Below are 17383 nucleotides of genomic sequence, written 5' to 3' on the forward strand. Positions count from 1 at the left end.
AGTTTGGTGCCCCAGACTGGCCCACAGACAAATGGCCTGAGAACTCCGTGTCTCTGTGTCCTCCAGGCCCCAGTTCTGGCTGTCCCTCTTCCCAGCCAGTGAGGGGACTTAACGAGGCCCAGTCTCCTGGCCCCTGGCCAGTGCCCTTGCCCCGCGCCTGCCCAGCTCAGCAGAGATTGCTGGGCTGTGGAGCACATGGCCCAGAATAGTGCTATGATGCCGATGGCTGACATTCTGTCACGGGGCCACCATGCTGAGCGGCGCCTCCCGTCCCCAAAAGGGGAAACTCAGGGACGCCGGGCACCCTGGTGCCAGGCCAGGCGGAAGGGCATGCAGCTCTGTGCTTGGAGCCAGCACGTGGAGCCTCTGAGCTCCTTCTCTCCTGGGCTGGCACTCCTCATGGGCTCTATTTTCATCGGCGGCCTCTGGCTGCCCGGGAAAGCCCCGGCCCCCACTGCCTGAGGCCAGGGCCCCTTGTGGGGAACGGAGGACGAGCAGCAGGCTCTAGCCTGCCGCCACGTCCGTCTGCCGGCCTTGCCGTCGGAGGGCACGCTGCTCCGGGGATGGTTCCTCACAGGCCCATGCTGCCCTTTCTGCCCATGCTGCCCTTTCTCAGGCTCCGTCCTGGATGCTTTCCTGGGAGCCAGTGACAGAGCGTGGCAACCTGGGCCTGGCTCTGCCGGCACCCAATGGGACCCGCCGTGGGGGAGGCTCTGCTTGGGACCCAGGCCAGGCCAGCGCGGGTGGGCAAGCCCAGCTTGCTGCCTGGTCTCTGAGGCCTGTCCTGCCAGGTGGCGCCCCCTGGTGCTGACTTGGGTGCTATGCACAATTTTTGATAGCCTGGATCTCACATGGTTCTGAGCCCCCAGATCCCATCAGGATAGGCTGGCAGGGCCCCTGGGATCTCCAGGCCCCCTCTCAGAGTGACGGTCTAATCTGGGGCTCTGAAGATGGCAGGCGCTTGGCAAATGCTCTGCTCCGGAAGGGCAGAGTCTCCCTCAGCCGGGCCTACTTTAGGACCCCCGTCTAAGGACAGCTAGGGCAACGGAAGCACCTCGAAGGAAGCGGAAGGGGCCCCCTTGTCCAGTGTCAGATCTGGAGGCACTGAGGATTCTCGCCTGCGGGCAGGGAGAGCAACAGAGAAGAAGCCCGCAGCTCGGAGTGGGCACGGAGGGGCAGAGCCTGGGAGCCAGCCACCATGGCCCATTGTGGCTCTCCCCTCTCTGCCCAGTCCCCAGGGCCACCCCACGAGTGGCAGCACACAGAGCCATACTGCACAGTGTTTCTTTAATTGAAAGACAACAACCGACCTCAGAAGCAGTCCCACCGTACCAGGGGGCCGGAAGGCAAAGGGAGGGGACAACTAGCTGTCATGGGGGGAAAGAGGGACAAGGACAGTTGGCTGGGGCTCCAGTAGGATGCCAGGCCCTTGCCAGGGCCAATGCTCCCCTTCAGACTATGGGGTGTATGCGGGGTGCATCACCTCCAGCAGCTGGTCCCCTCCAGGACTGTCCAGACTTGGGCTCAAGGCCTGGGCAGGGCAGGCTGGGAGGCAGCTGCCCTCTGTCCCCTAGCTTGCCTGGGTAGGGGCTGGGCAGAAGCCCAGCGAGACAGACACCGACCCAGCTCAGAGATGTGAGAGAGGAGAGCGAGGCTGAGAGAGACAGATGGAGACAGAAAGAGGGGGAGAAAAAGCCAGAGTGCCAGAGAAGCAAATACTGGTCTAGAGGCCAGTAGGGCAAGGAGGCCTGGATGAATGGGCCATGGTCTTGCAGAAGGGTTGGGGGGGGGCATGGGAGGCCCAGGGTAGCAGGCCAGGCCCAGGATGGCTGGAAGCTGGAAGTACACGAGGAGGAATGTGTCCCAGGTGGATGCGGTGGGCTGTCTCCATCCTTGTTAGCCCCTTCCCGGCCCCTTGACCCAGGGCCCGTTTCTCTTGGGCTGGAGCCTTGGGCAGTTTGATTTCATGGTGAGTGGGAAGAGAGCTTTATGAGGGTGCCTCTGAGTGGCTATGCTGGGGGTGCGGGGGCAGGGACAGCTGTGAAGCCGGAGACATGTGATGGAGGCTGGGTCTTGTGCCCCATCTGCATGCTTGGGAGCCAGGATAAGGGCGTTGGGAGGCAGCGAGCTGGGGTCCAGGATCGAGGGCGGGGCTGGAGTGGGTGCAGCTGGGCGCTGACTTTGCTCCTTCGCTCTGCCCTCCCCTTCAGGATGTCCATTGGGCTCTCTAGAGACCCCACCCAGGCCACCACGGTGGTTGCTGGCTGCTCCTACTTTTTGTAGTTGCCGAACTGGATGGCCAGGCGGTCAGTGACGCAGCGGAAAGTGGCTGGCTGCACCTCCCAGTAGGGCACAGGGTTATTGAAGAGGCTGATGCCGTTATAGTAGGCCCGTTTGACTCCGAAGCCCACGGGGCAGAAGTCATTGACGCCCACCTTGGTGATGTTGTTGGTGTGCAGATAGACCACCTGGGGGCAGAGGGACGTGGCTCAGGCCCAGTGCCAGGGCGGAGGATTCACCCCCCCCCCCGCCCCCTACCACCACAGTGCTTGGAATCTGGTCCAGCCTGGCTGGGCCACGTCGAGGGTAGATAACAGAAGGCTTGGGCCCTCCCTCCCAGCTGGGTCCCACCTGGCCACCCCTTGGGGGTGCTTTCATTGTAGTGCTTGCCCTTTTGAGGGCCAGAATGTGACTCTTCCAAGGCTGGGGGCAGCAAACCAAGGCCTGGGTATGGGTGTCAGGTGGGTGTTGGGGGATTTTCAGGTACTGGTGTGTGACCGGGGGCTGGGACGAGGGACCCAGACGTGGTGTGTGGTGGGTGGGAAGTGAGGGACTTGGGGGTGTGAGTCTCCATGCAGGGAAGATGGCTCCTTGGGCTCATGGATGGTCTCTGGCCCTCTCTCTGAGTTTCCCAAACTCCAGGCCTGGCTCTGGGCAGCAGCCTCTCCCTTCAGAGACCCATAGGTGTGAGAGGAGAAAGAGCTAGCAGATGACCTCCTCTTCCTTCCAGTACCCAGGGGTGCTTGCTTTTTAGCAGCCCTTAACTTCCTGAAGCCCCTATCTAGCGGAGGGACAGAGGAAGCAGGGGGCGTGAGCGGGTAGGGAACGCCAGGACCGTGGTGAGGCGCTCACGCTGCAACTGCGCCCTCTAGAGGCAGAGAGGACACCGGCCGCTAGAGGGCGCGCTTAGCCGGGCCTGGGCCTCCCTGCTGCTGCTTCTGGGCAGACCCGTCTCCCGCGCCCTCACCCGGGCAGGGCTGGTCTGGGACTTGGCTCTGGCTGCACAGCCTGTGAGAATGACAGGTGTCCTGGAGAGTGTGAATGGGCCGAGGAAGAGACTGGAAGCCAAGCCAGGGACAGGGGTCCCTGAAAGAAGCCCAGGCAAGACCCTGCACCTCCCCCATCAGTCTATATCCTGCCCCAAGCTGAACCTATCTTGCCACAAATCTGTCCACCTCCCAAAGCCAGACTGTCCCCTGACCTCCCAGGCTCTGCCATGCCTTTCTGGTGTCCCACCCACCTAGGAACACTTGAGCTACAATATTTATCAGGCCAACTCCTGCTCACGCCTCACACCTCTCCGCCCATGACCTGCCCTCCCTGCCATCCACAGTGGAGTCCCCGCTCGCCTTCCCTCCTTCCTCGGCATGGATCCTTGCGATTGCTGCTTTCCAGATGCGGAGGTGGAGGCAGAGAGAGCGGGAGGAGCTGGCCAGACCACAGCAAGGTCTAAGCCATGCTGTCTTACAGCAGCTGGTGCGGGGGCTGACACACTCACCTGGAGGAGCTTGAGGTCCGGAAGGCCAGAGGGCACCTTGGACAGCTTGTTGTTGTCCAAGTGCAGCTCCCGCAGGGTGGGCAGGAAGCTTAGGCTGCCGTTCTCGATCATGCGGATCTGATTGTGGCCCAGGCCCAATCTGCGGAGGGCAGGCGAGATTCACCAAAGGGTAGAGGCGAAAAGAGCAGGGGGCGGCACGCCCCGCTTGGACCCCTGGCACACCTGTACAGCTTGGAGTAGCGGAGCAGATCCTCCAGCTCGATGGCCTGGATTCTGTTGTGGTCCAGATGCAGCTCATTCAGGGTCTCGGGGAGATCTGCCAGGAAGAGAGGGTGCTCTGATGGAGTGCAGGAGGGGAGGCCACGTGTGTGGCCTGGTCTGTATGTGGGTGGGGGGCAGACACGAGCACAGGACTACCAAAGCCCTCCCTGAGTTGACTGATGGTTCCAGATGTCTCCAGCACCCCGCCCCCCATCCATGCCCATCTGTGCCATGGAGGCCTGACAGTGTGGGGGAAAGGGGCCACCTTCCTACCTTTGGGGATGCCGGTGAGCTTGGCCTCAGAGATGCGAAGGTAGTTGAGTTTTAGGCCATCGAAGGCTCCGGGCTCAAAGCCACTGTTTTCCAGGGGGTTCCCGCCCATCTCTAGGAGAGAGGCCCTGCTCAGCCCTGGTGCCGGATCTGGGTGGCCGCCCGCATAGCCCCAGGTCCTGTGGGCTTCCTGGCTTGGGCTGGCCCGATGGGCCCTGGTTCCCCAGTTGCCCCTGAAAACAGCTCTGCTACCTTACTGGGCTGATTGCAGACTCCTGACTGTTCAAGACCATTAGCTCCCAAGGGTGCTGGGAGGTAGGGGCAAGGCCTCCGGGGGTAGGGGAAGCAGTAGGAAAGGGAGGGGAGACAGAAGTCAAGGTGGGGCTCCACCCCAGCCTGCTTAGCTCCTCTGGCTGGGTCCCAGATGGTCCCCAGCTGGTTGGCCCTTTTCCTTCCCTCTCTCTATGGTCCCTAGGTTTCTCTTCATCTTGCTGAGGCAGCCCCGGGGCAGGCTCCCAGAATGTTCTGTGAGGCCCACCAGGCTTGCCCGGGGCACCGAGCCACCCCAGCTGCAAGAGGCCCTGTCGCGAGCGCCCCCTGCCGGCCGCACTCACCTATGCAGTTCATGTGGCGCAGCCCGCTGAACACGCCCTTGGGCACCTTGCGGATGCGGTTGTCATGGATCCGGAGCTCCACCAGCGAGCTGGGCAGGTTGGGAGGGATCTCCACCAGGTGGTTCTTGGAGATGTAGAGCTTCTGCAGCTTCCGCAGGGGGCCGAAGGCCTTCTCGTGGATTTTGGAGATCTTGTTGTTCACCAAGACGAGAGCCTGGGACAGGGAGGGTGTGGCGAGTGAAGGTGCCCGTGACCCCCCCACGCCCCGCCCTCCTCACTTTCTCCCTCCCTTGCCTACCCACCCTGGGCTGGTGATCAGTGGGGGCTGCCAGTGCAGCCTCGAGGAGGTCCCCCAGGCCCGGCTGTGCCATTCCTGCCTCACACGGCATCCCCCTTCTCTAAGCCTCAACTTCCCTACTTGCATCCTGGCTATGACGAAATCTGTCCCTCTCGGGTCACTGCGATGCCCCGATACAACGGAAAGTTTTCAGCCGCGAGGGGAACCGGGCTGAGCAATTCTGCCCTGGGCTTATGGCTGCTACGGCTGCTGACATCTTCGAGGGCGACCTGGGACCTGCAGCTGTGCAGACTTCTCGCAGGACTCCATGGGCCCCTAGGCCCCTCTCGCACTGCACACATGCGTGCACACACCCACAAGCACCCAACTCGTTAGGGGAAGATGGTCCACCTCCTCGAAGCCCCTCAGGGCTGGGCCGGGCTTACGTAGAGGTGCTGGAGGCCTTTGAAATCATCCTTGCGAAGTTCGGAGATGTCATTATTCTGCAGGTCCAGCAGCGTCGTGTCGGGTGAGATCTCCTTGGGCACAGCTTTCAGACCTGGGGGCCAGGGCCACCGTCTCCCGCGTGAGTGACTCTGAGCACGGGGACACGCACTCACACACATGCACACAGACACGCGCGCAGGGGCTCTGCCACAGAGGAAGGCCCTTCTCACTCCCCATGCGCCTGATGGACACCATTCCACGTGGAAACAAGGATCCCCACGCCGGTGTGGGCTCACCCCATCCCGGACCCCACCCTCTCAGGCTCCTCCCACAGGACAGACCCGTGTCTCCTCAGTGGGGCACTCAGGCTGGGCCTGCGCCTTCATGCACCCGTTCCCCCTGGTCCCGGGACTGACCCAGGTCAGAGCACTGAACAACCCGCAGGTGGCAGTGGCAGCCGAAGGGACACATGGCGCTGAAGGTGGGCGTGAGGGAGTCCAGGTCTGGGACCCCTGACGTGGTCTCAGCACCTGAAGCCTCTTCATCATTCAGCATGGGCAGCCCGTCGTCCAGGGTGAAGTCCCAGAAACCCTTCTGCTCGAAGGGCAGGGCCTGGCTCATGGCCAGCAAGGATGCCAGGAGCCACAGAGGCAGCATGGTGGGCATGCCTGGGAGGAGGAAGGGGATGTCAGGAGGGCCCAGCTGGCACTCGGCACTCGTACCTGCTCTCCGGGCCCTGTCCCGGCAAACCTCCAAACACCAGCAGCCTAGGTTCCACAGACCTCAAGGTAGGAGCAGCAGGAAAGGGGGCAGCAGAGGGAGTGGATGTGGGCAGGCAGGGACCCCTCCTTCTGCTCTCCTCTGATCCCAGGCAGGATGCTGGCTTTCATGGGTGATGCATCGTCTTGCCAGTCGGTGAGTTGGCACCGCTGGCCCCCTCCCCCGCTGTCCCCCACACACCACTGAGTCAGCTGGCAGTCTGCCCCAGGGTGGGTTGGTCAGTGAGGGGAACAAACAAAGTGGAGGAGGCGGACGGAGGACAGAAAGGCAACTAACTCTTCGCCCCATACTGGCCTTGAAGAATTTGGGTTTGAATTGTGGCTCAGGACGATGTGGGCGCAGTCAGCACTGAGCTAGACCACTGTGAGTCACTTCCTTCCCTGCCTGAGCTCCCCCTTGCAGCACACCCACATTTTTCGAAGAAAAGTCAAGAGGCCAAGACACCAGGCTGGGCACGCGGGGCTGAGACCCGGGCTAGCCCTGGAAGCAGTGCGGTGAGGGGAGAGAGAGAGAGCAGGGGCAAAGTCACTGAGGGGAGGGGGCACGGCCCCACCACCCTCCCTGTTGCTCCCCAGGGCTTCGGCACCTTCTCCTGGCCCCCAACACTTCACCTGGCTTGGCCTGCAGAGCCCCAGGGCTCGCACTTAGCTCCTGCCTGCCTTCTGCCCGTGGCCCAGCCCCCTGGAGAGGCCCTCAGAGGGGACCAGGCTCCTGCCAAGGTGGCAGGCGGGCTCAGGCTTGTCTGAAGGCTCCCCCAGGCTGGGCAGCGGGGTGGGCGTGAGGGGGAAGCTGTCCTGCCCAAACCTGCCCCAGGTGCCCGTCTTTACCCACCTCCTTCCTTCTCCCATGCAGCGGCCCCCTATGGGAAGGTCCCACCAGCCTCACCTACCCAGACCTCCTGGGACAGTCCCAGCAGCCTAATCTCCCTGTTTGTTACACAGGCACAAGTGGGCCTGCCCTGCTTCCCTCCCAGACTCTGGTGTCTGCGGTTGTTCTGGGGGCATCTGTGGGCGGTGAGACTGGCCAGGTTCCAGGGGCTCCTTGCAGACCCACACCAGGCCCCACCCCAGGGGGACCCTCCTCACTTGGGGCCCATTTTGGATAGGGGAGGGGCTGTGAGGGGCTTCAGTGGGGCTGGGTGACCCCTGAGCCTCCCTACTGGGTGGAAACGTGGAAGGGGTCCCCAGGGAGTAGAGGACCCTGCCTGCTGCATTCCTGGGCCAGCCCAGCTGGTGTGGGGCTAGGCTGGCTGATGTAGGCTGCCTGCCCCCCCTGCCCTGGAACCTTCCTGACCAGCAGGCCAGGGGTCTAGCACCACTTCTGGGTCTGGACACAACTGCTCTATGCTCCAGGTTCCCATCCAGCCCAGTCTTGCCACCCCCTTTCACACTCAGGCATCCCCTCGGTGGGCCATGGAGCTTGCCCTGGCTCCCACCGTTCCCGAGGACAGAGCAGGAGAGTATGTAGCAGCCTTTCTGGCACCCAGGGCTGCGGTGTGCTTGGCTGGTGGAGGTCACGGACCCAGGACATGGTTCAGTGGACTCAGCTGGACAGCCAGTCCCAGAGCACCCCTAGCAGCTCCCAACAGCCCTCCTGAGTGTGGCCTGCAGTGACAAGCTCAGAGAAGCTGCGTGCCTGTCCCAGGTCACACAGCAAAGTAAGGACCCCCATGTCCAGGGGGAGCACCCAGTATGCCTATCTCCTTCAAGCCCCCACACCCCACGATCATACCCCAGGTTCTGCCAGCCCCAGACTGGCCAGGCAGGACCCAGGGGAGCCCCCAGAAGGTCACGGGACCGAGTAGGGAGAAGGCCCTGTGCTTGCCTACCTGGGCAGTGTGTCCCTCCTTCTTCCCCTGATTCTGCTACCTCCAGGGCAGAGCAGGGTAGGCCTGGGCCGCTGCTTGGGGCCCTCGCCTGGGAGACACTGGACGCCCAGAGCTGGGAGGAGGAGGAGTGGTGGGAGAGAACAGGAAGGGGAGGATGGAGGCAGGAGAGCAAGATGGAATGGGAGAGAGGGAGGAGATTGCTCCCTTCTTGCCTGGCACCCCTGCCAAAGCCGCTACCTCACAGGCGGGATGAGTCAGGACTGGACCGCCCAGTGGGAGACTTGGAAGGCCTTGGGAGCCACAGTTCACCTGGATAGGTGGGGGTGGCTGGGGTGGTCTGGCCAGGCGCAGGGAAGCTGTGGGGAGAGGTGGACAAAAGCAGGCCTCTTCTGGCCTGTCAGGGCTGGGGAGGGCTGGGGGGGTCTCTGCAGGGAATCTCAGCCCCCATATCTGGCCCTCCTGCCAGACTAGAGGATGGACGGCACTGGGGAGGCCATCCAGGGAAGCTGGCCACCCCAGCTCCACATGGGCTCCCGGGACCTGTCCCAGGGGGATGGGGGCTGTAGAGGAGAAGAATCAGCTCAGACCAGCTATGCCTGATGTCACTGTGTCTGGGGGCCATGAGACGCGGAGCTGCGGCCCTGGGCTCCCGCAAGGGCTCGCTTGTGGTGGGAGGGCCCAAAGCTGAGGGCTTGGAGGCCCTCCACCGGGGGCCCTATGACAGGGGCTGAGGACAAGGTGGGGCTGGCTCTCCCACCACCCGCTCCCGGGCCCAGGCCGTGGACAGGCTGGCAGGGTCGGGGCTGGGCAGGCTTCCCAGCAGAGCCTCATTTCCACTCCGGGAGCTGGCAGCAGATGCAGCGGGTAGAGTCACCCAGGGAGGAGGGGGCTGGCTGGACAGTGGACCTGAGGGGGTGTCCCGGAGGACTTCACGGCAGGCCTCGAGCGCCATCGAAGCGTGCTTGGAGCTTGCTGGACCCCTCCCCTCTCCGAGCAGAGGAAAGAAGTGGTCATGGCCATGAGGCCTCCGGCCCGGTGCCCACAGGTGTGAGCAAGGGAAAAGGCTGGGCTTCCCGGAGCCCGCGCCGCCAGACCCATAGGGCCTTCCTTGTCTAGCCCTCTGAAAGCCAGCGCAGTCCTCCGAGCGGGACTGCTCCCGGTCAGTGCCAAACACGACGCATTGGCAGCCTCTGAGAACATGGAGGGGCTGTGCCAGGCATTCAAGCCAGGCCAAGGGCGGCGGGAGCAGGGCTTAAGGTCTGGTGCACGCTGGGAGCTTGCTTGCAGATGTGTGGCCCGCCGCTGCCAAGTCGCAGACGCCGGACACCGTCCCGAGACCTCAGCCCATGGCGTCTGGCCCCACTGAGCTACCCGACCTGAACTCTGGTGTGCACACCACCGTCTACCTACCCCTGCCAAAGCCCTAGGACTATGTGGATGCAGAGGGGTGGGAGGGGGACAGGCAGCACAGGGTACCCCCCTTCCTCTGTCCACCAAAGCCCTCAGGGACCAGCTTCAAACAACAGGCTACATTCCCAGCTGCTCCTTGCCACCCTCCCGGACCCCACCGACCCTCTTCACTTGGGTGCCAAGCAGAGAGAAGGGACATGTGCCCCCCCGTGGGTCTGCTGAAACTTATGCAGGGGTGTGCGTGTGAGGGGGTGACCGTGTGAGGGGCTCGTGGCTGGAGTGGGGAGGGGGCAGGCCCTGAGCCCCACATCGTCTGCATCTGTTCCTTCCTGCCATGGCCCTGGCCTCCCCGGGGGACTGAAAGTGCAGTGGGCCCCGGGCTCTGTCAGCCTTCGCGGAGAGCTCCGACCTGCCAGTGCCAGTTGCAGGCCGCAGGGAGTCAGCAGGGAGCCGGTCCATAGGCTGCAGGGGGCTGGTCCCGGGGAGCCGGCAGGGGGGCCGGCGCTGGCGCACCAGACCTCTCTCCCCTCGGTATTCAGGAAAGCCATCCATCCCTCTCCCACTCTTCAGAGGAAACCTCTGGAAAGCAGGAGGGTCAAACTGCTGGCCAGGAGCCAGTCAGCAGGGGACCCAGGTCAGCTGAGGGTCCTGAGTTCCCCGGTCCTCTGGCAGGTGTCCTTCCTTCTCCTCCCACTCACTGAAGAGACACTGAACTCCTCCTCAGCACGTTCTGGATTGTTTGAGGAAGAAGGCGGATGCTATCATCTCCTGGAAATGGGGCCGGGGATTTAAATGATCTCTTAACAAACCACCCCCCACCCCAAAAGACCAAAAGAAGAAAGCGGTGTTTTTACCAGTTGGTGAATAGGTAAACTGAGGCTCAGACTTTGCCCAAAACTCTTGCCCAAGGTCACTCAGTAAGGAAATGGTGGAACTGGACTTCACTGTCAGTCTGTCTGTCTACCTGCCCATGTGCCTGGCCCCATCCTCTGTCATTGGCGGCTGTGCCACATGTCCCAAAGCCATACTTTGGCTGTGCAGGGCACTGGATCAGCCTCTGGGCCCCTGGAAAAGACTCCCGAGCAGCTCCCTCAGCTGAACTGGGAGGTGATGCTGCGGGAAAGCTGAGCCCTGGTCTGTGGGCCCTTTGTCCCCTTGCTTGCCACCCCATGAACCCTCTGGCAACACGGGGCCTCTCTCTGACTGCCACCAGCGGTAGCTCCCCACTGTGTGCAGGGCCAGCCGCCCCTCCGTGGCCCCAGCACAGCCACCGGGCGCTTGCTCCAGGTCTGCAGGGGCAAGGAAAAGCCATCGTCCCATCCAGGCCAGGGAGCTCCCCTGGAGCATTTTCCATCCCAGTAGGCACCAGACCCCACAGGGAGAGGTTCTCAGCCTGGTTCCCAGAGCCTGGCGTCCCACCTGCCTTGCTCCCTGGCTGGGCCAGGCCAAGTGAGGTCCTTCCCTCCCAGGGTTTCCGGCAGCCCCTTCCCTGCATCGGGTTCCCTGTTCTCCTCCAGGGGATCTGGCTGGGGCTGGGAGCCAGATGTCTGTAGTTGGCCCAGGAGGCCCCTCCAGGGGCTCCCCCCATGCACACCTCCGTTCGGCCAGGAGGCTTCCGAGGCCCTGGTGGACCATAATCAAGGGCGAGAGGGGACTCAGGCTGCAAGGAGCTCAGAGTCACGCTGGCCTCCGGTCTCCTGGGAGTAGGGCTGCCCTCTGTCTCTCTCCTTCAAGTCCTGCTTCTGTTCCCCAAATCCCAAATCCTGTAGCCACTTAGGCTGGTAGATGCTGTGTTCCACTTGGCCATCCAGCTGTCAAGGGGCAGATGGTGGGAGAGAAACGGGGGAGCCCTGCAGCTCGGCCCCAGGCTGATGTTTGCGGATTCTGGCCTTGAGCCCTAGCTAGGAGACTGGGTAGAGACCCTGGCCCCTTAAAGCCGAGAGATGTGTTACCACAGGGAGGGGCTGCTGAGTCATCTGTGTCCTGGCCCCTCCGGAATGCCAGAAAGCCATGATGTTGCTCTGTAGGCTGCTGTGGGAACTGAGGCTGCTGGGCCCCAGGCGAGAAGGCATCCTCCACGGCCACCCTGTGGACTGCCCCGATCCAGAGCAGGGCGGTTGGTGGGGACAGCAGAAGCCAAATGGGGTGGCTCTGGGGCGGCTCCCAGGAGCCTGGAATCCCAGAGGCGGTGAAGGAGGCCCTGACGGGGTGGGGGGGGCGCTCTTGGGCTGAGGGCTCCAGGTGAGGGGGATGAATCCCAGCCACCCACCCCCTAGAGGAGATAGCACCTAGGGCCCCGCCCCACGCCCACCCCAGGGGCCACTGGGAGACTGGCCTGACCACAGGGCTGGCCAGCGAGCCTTAATGGATCTCAGGCCCTGGGGAGCAGGACCGAGCAGACACCCTCCCCATTCCCCCAGTGCAGCACCCCTGCGGGCAGGCCCCTTACTGCCTCCCTCTAAGGTGGGATTTACAGAAGGCGTCCTGTGGGCCCCAGTGTCTGAGCAGAAGAGAACAGGATGGAGGGGTGGGGTACTGATTGACACCGGGGTCAGCTGACAGGAGGGGGCAAAGCCTCCAGGACCCTGCCTTTAGGGGGAGCTCTTGCTCACACCCCGCCCCCACAACTCCACGGCTCACAAGGAGGGTGCCTGGGAGAGCCACCATCACTCCTCCAGTCCCCCAATTTGAGCCAAACCCTTGGGCTGGTGTGTCCCCTCGCACCATTGGGGCCAACAGGTGTGGCAGAAGGCAGGTTCGGACAGAGATCAAGCTCTCTTACCCTGGGGTGACTGATGAGGAATGGGGAGGGAGTTGTGGTGGGGATGGGAAGATGTTTCTTACAATCAGGGGTGCTGGAAGGTCCCCAGAGATGTGCAAGACAAACGACCCAGCTGCTCATTAGATGAGGCTTCAGAGGCCCTGAGGCTGGGGCTGGGACCATCTGCGGGCGGGCGGGGGCGGGGGGATGGGGGCAGGGTGGACGCCACCTGGGCCATTGCCTGCTGCTTGTGTGCCCCAGGGGCCTCCTGGGAGACTGCTACTCTGTCATGCCACAACTGTGTCCCCAGACAGGTAAGGACAAGTGACCGCTGGGACAGTCCTGTCCTGTGCTGTGCTGTCTCCACAGGGCTTCTCCAGGGAGTGAAAGAGGGATGGCAGTGGGGGGCCCAGGAAGCAGGGGAGCTGGGAGAGATGGGAGGCCCTATTGAAAGGTTCTGCCCTCTTGTGGGGACTTGGCACTGGCGCCGGATTGGACGCCCTGGGGTCTCTCAAACACCCCCTTTCCTCCTGGCCTTCCTCGTTTATGCTCCTCCAGCGGGCCAGGGCCACTGGTAGGATGGGGAAGAAATTTGGTCAGAGGACTGGCAGGCCAACTTTCTGGGCCCCTGAAATGAGCCTGCCCAGAACTGTCCCCAGCCCATCAGTGAAAAAGCTGGGCTTCAGGCTCCCCATGTACAACACGGGCACACGGGTCTCTGCTCCAGGGCAAGGCACAAAAGCGGTAGGATGATTAATGCCCACTGCGACCTGGGTTTTTAGGGCTTAAAGGCAGGCCAGTGGGTGGGTGGGGGGGGGCAGGCTCTCAGTCTGCTCTCGCCGTCCAGTGCGGTGCCTTCCTTTCAATGCACCCCCACCGTCCCTCCCCGCAGGGCTACCCCGCACTGCCCCGCCATAGCCAGACACGGGCGGCTTTCACATGAAGGGGCCTCTGTCAGGGCAGCCTGTGTCTCAGGGAGCGGAAGGCCCCGGCAGCTGCATGCGTCCAGGAGGCACTCCCCTGCGTGGTCGCGGCGGCCTGCGCCTTCTCTTTCCACACCAGCCCTGGCCCTGCAGGGACCTCCCCGGGAAACTTCCTTGGCACTGAGGGAGGCCTGAGCATCTCCAGCCTGTCTCAACGCCGGTCAGTCTCTACAGGGTGGAGGGCGTGGAGACAGGAACGTGCTGAGGACAGGACTGGCCATATCTGCGACCAGAGTGGCCCTTAACAAACATGGTTCGAGAAGAGTTTCCCTGGCCTGAAGATCTGCACTGCCCACCCTAACCCACCACCCTGCCCTAGAGTACCCTGGGCCTCCTGCTCCCCTCCGCAGGACCGTCCTGGGCAGCCCTGATGGACCAGTGCCGAGCCGCAGCCCCACTGCGGATGGTGCTCCCATCCCCCAACCCTCCAGGGCACTTGGTGACACGTGCACAGAGCTCTCTTCTGCCTTGCTCCTCTCCTGGGTCACTTGGCAGTCCCTTCAACGTGCCAGCCATCTTGGGAACTTGCAGGTCAGGGACCAGTGGCCCCGTCACCTCCCACTCCAATCCCCATGCCATGCAGTTGGCCGCAGGTTGTCATTATCAGTGCCCAAGTGAGGCTTCCCTGGGTGGTACAGCGTCGATTGCCAGGGCTTGTCAATCAGGAGCCCTGGGTCCTGGCCCCAGCTTTGTGTCGGACTTGCTGTGCAATTGTGCGCAGGTTCCTGCCTGTCTCTGAGCCTCACTTGTCCCCTTTGTACAATGGAGGGTGTGGGAGTGAGACCAGCAGGGGCTACTCTTTCCCTCCCAAAGCACTTTGGGAGCAACCCTGCAGCCACGCTTTTGCTTCCCACCTGGGGCTCTCCCTCCAATCTGGAGTGGCTCCATGCACCAGTCTGTGGGGGCTGCTTTTGGGGGACAGAGCTCTTGAACCTCACTGATCCTTAAAGGCACCCATGCTGGAACAACGATGTCTGAGTTTGGAAGTGGACCTGTGGCCTCACCCCTCCCCAGGGTCCCCAGAAGCCCTCCAGGGCCCCAAGCCAGTCCTGCCCAGGCTAACATGGCCCAGTTGCCTGCGTTTCTCTCCGCCTACCCCCACCCCCACCCCATTCTGAGTTTCAATCCAAGAGGGTCCTGGGGACAGGCAAAACAGAGCCACCCAGCCAGCCGCACCCAGGGACCCTGTGGTCAGTGCCATGTGGACCCACCCCTCACTCAGGAGGAGGTGGAGGAAGGGAATTGGCCTGTGGGTTAGGCTGCCTGGAGTGTGCCGGGGAAACCAAGTCTGTGAGCCCACACCAAGGACTAGTCCTGGGCAGGGCCGGCTGCCGAAGTGCAGGGAGCTCTCGGGGACTCAGGGACTCTCAGTGGAAGAAGAGGGCTACTGGCAGAGCTGGGATGCCAGCCACCCAGCCATGCCAGGGCCATGCTCTGGGAAGGGGGGCAGTCAAGGGGGAAGAACCCAAGGAGGCAGGGAGGGCAGGCAGGCAAGGCAGGCAGTGTTGCTGAGTGAGGCCAGAAGGGAGAGGAAAGGGGGGCAGAAAATACAGAAAGGGGCAAGGACTAAGGGAGCCGCAGGGCAGCGACGAAGTGGTGTGGGCCAGGAGCCTACAGCATTGGCGTGGGAATTGTGGGGACTGCAGGCAGCCTGGAAGTAGGAGAGGGAGGTAAGTGGGTGACAGGGACAAGGGTAGGGATGTGGAGGGGTGGTGTGGGGGCCGTAGGGACAGGGGACATCTCCAGGATGGTGAGAGGGCAGTGGAACCAGGGATGAGACAAGGAGGGGACAGCAGGGACAATGGCGTGGGGGCCCTACCTGGGGAGGACAAGCGGCCGGGCACAAGCTGGCTAGTTGGCAGGCTTGGGTGTCAGGCAGTCAGTGCGTCTGTCCGTCTCTGTTGCGCCCTCCGAGAGCGGCTGCTCACTCCCGGGCAGTTTGTGGAGAGAGGGAGACAGAGGCGGTGGGAGGGAGGCTAAAGGCTGAGCGGGCTGGCCGACAGGGAGGGGACAACAGCAGGAGGGGGCGGGGAGGGAGGAAAAGAGGGAGGGGGCTGGTGGGGCGGAGAGGGAAGGAGAGAGGGAGGGAAGAAGGGAGGGAGGGGGCAGGCCTCCAGGCCCCCCTGGAAGCTTCAAAGGGAGCAATTTTCTTGTAGACGGCTGGGCTAGCGGCTGGGCTAGCGTCCCCCCACCCCCCGCCCCAGGCGCATGGGGAAGGGACACACTCACTCACACAAGGACCCTTGGTGTCTCTGGGCCGGCACAGCCTTAGATAGTCAAACTTTCCACTGCCCAGATAGGGACACTGAGGCCCAGAGAGGGGCGGGAACTGGCAGAAAGGGGAGGAGAGGGGCCTGGGATCCTGTCCTGAGCCAGCGCAGAGCCTCCTGAGCAAGGAGGTGGTTCTCTCCAGTCAGGGAGGCAGCCGTTGTGCGTTTCTGGAAGGGCTGGATGAGGCTCCCAGGTACTCTGGCCATCCCAGTCCCCCTACTCCACTCATCTTTTTTCCCTCAAAAAGAGGACTGGTCTTCTCTGTGTGAACTTGAGATGAGACTCAGCTGGGCACTGACGGGAAGGCGTCATAGACTCTGGGGGTCTTCCCTAGCTTGCCTGCCCTGAGGCTCAGACAAGCTGAGAGTGAGAAAGTGAGTCATCTTTCTTTGCTCCATCCGTGTGTCTCCCGGGAGCCAGTGAAGGCTCTGTGGGTGGGCACTTCCTCAGGGCTGAGCCCTGTGCCGGCCACTGACAGCGGCGAACCGGGCCGGCCTGCCCAATGTCCCAGGAAGAGGCCACCGTCACCCACAGCCCCACGTGACCACTGGGAGCCCAGCTCCCCCGTGTCTAGAGCCCAGGGCCTTAGCAGCCCACCTCCCTGTCCTGCGGGGTCCCCTTCCTCCCGTGGTCTGTGCAGCCAGCATGCAGCAGGGCCAGGCCACAGCCCGCCTCCGTCACAGGCTGACACCGCACTGAGGAAGGCTCCCATGGGTGAGGGGAGGGTTTCCACAGAGCCAGAAAGCAAGGGGGGGAGCAGCGCTGAGGTCCGCAAAGGAAACAGAGGGAAGAAAGTAAAGGCAGGCAAGGAGCTGGGACAGAACACCCCCGAGATCAAAAGAGAAAAGTGCATGGAGAGATGACAGGCTCCACAGGCAGAAGCTGAGGGAAGTGAACGACAGGTGGGTCCAAGAAGGGAGAACAGGGGTCCTGCCCACCTGGCCTGCTGTCCAGAGCCGTGTGTGGGTGGGGTCTAGAAGGTTCTGCCTGGGGATATGGCTGGGCCCGGATCCCCTTCCAGGCGCAGCAGCATCAGTTCAGCGCCGTCGGTGGAGGACCAGAGACACAGGGTGTCCTGGTCCAGCTGCGGTGCCCGCCTGCAAGAAGCTTCCAGGCGGAGGAGAAGGTCTGGGAGGGGAGCTCTTGATTTCACGGGTGAGGCGGCTTGGGACCTGGAGACGGGAGAGAACACATGACCTTGCAGACAAGGGGAATCGTTGTCTGCTTGTTTGTTTGTTTTTTACTGTTTATTGGCGACCCACTCAAACTCTCTGAGCTTCGGCGTCCCCAGTCGCAGCGGCCCCACCACCGCACTCTGTGAAAGGAGCGTGTCACAAAAGACGTGGTATGATTCCATGTGAAACATCCAGAATAGGCAAACCTATAGGGACAGAAAGAGTATGAGAGGTTCCTTAGGGCCAGGGGGTAAGGGTCGGGTGGGGGGTGGGATAGAAGGTGACAGCTGAAGATATCAGTTTTCTTTGCCAGCTGAGGAAAGTGTTCTAAAGTTGACAATGGCGATGTTGCACACTGAACATGCTAAAAACCACAGAATTGTATATTTTATTTTATTTTTCTAAAGATTTTGTTCATTTATTTGTCAGAGAGTGAGAGAGAGAGAGATCACAAGTAGGCAGGGAGGCAGGCAGAGAGGAGGAAGCAGGCTCCCCGCTGAGCAGGGAGCCCAATGTGGGACTCGATCC

General features: G+C 62.6%; 1 protein-coding gene across 2 annotated transcripts; it reads right to left on the reverse strand.

The window, feature by feature from the left end:
• Window positions 1-1270: 1270 nt before the first annotated feature.
• BGN (biglycan) lies at window positions 1271-15381 on the reverse strand. 2 transcript variants are annotated; one of them, XM_047716199.1, is made up of 8 exons: window positions 15229-15381; window positions 6064-6315; window positions 5647-5759; window positions 4924-5137; window positions 4313-4423; window positions 4001-4094; window positions 3779-3917; window positions 1271-2468 (listed from the first exon to the last, which is right to left on the reverse strand). In XM_047716199.1, exons 2-8 carry the CDS (start codon window positions 6311-6313, stop codon window positions 2271-2273), a joined length of 1119 nt encoding a protein of 372 aa, XP_047572155.1. In that variant the 5' UTR covers window positions 6314-6315; window positions 15229-15381; the 3' UTR covers window positions 1271-2270. The 2 variants fall into 2 exon arrangements, with proteins under 2 accessions (XP_047572155.1, XP_047572154.1); XM_047716198.1 differs by lacking the exon at window positions 15229-15381 and adding an exon at window positions 8256-8409.
• Between the last annotated feature and the right edge of the window lie 2002 nt (window positions 15382-17383).

The sequence above is a fragment of the Lutra lutra genome, chromosome X (assembly GCF_902655055.1).
Source record: "Lutra lutra chromosome X, mLutLut1.2, whole genome shotgun sequence".
In the NCBI taxonomy this organism is placed as follows: domain Eukaryota; kingdom Metazoa; phylum Chordata; class Mammalia; order Carnivora; family Mustelidae; genus Lutra; species Lutra lutra.

Coding starts and splice junctions, on each gene's coding strand:
- BGN (XM_047716199.1), bottom strand. CDS start 6,313: ATGCCCACCATGCTGCCTCTGTGGCTCCTGGCATCCTTGCTGGCCATG. Junction 5,138..5,646: donor AAGGCCTCCAGCACCTCTAC/GTAAGCCCGGCC, acceptor TCCCTGTCCCAG/GCTCTCGTCTTGGTGAACAA. Junction 4,095..4,312: donor GCTCACCGGCATCCCCAAAG/GTAGGAAGGTGG, acceptor TCTTCCTGGCAG/ATCTCCCCGAGACCCTGAAT.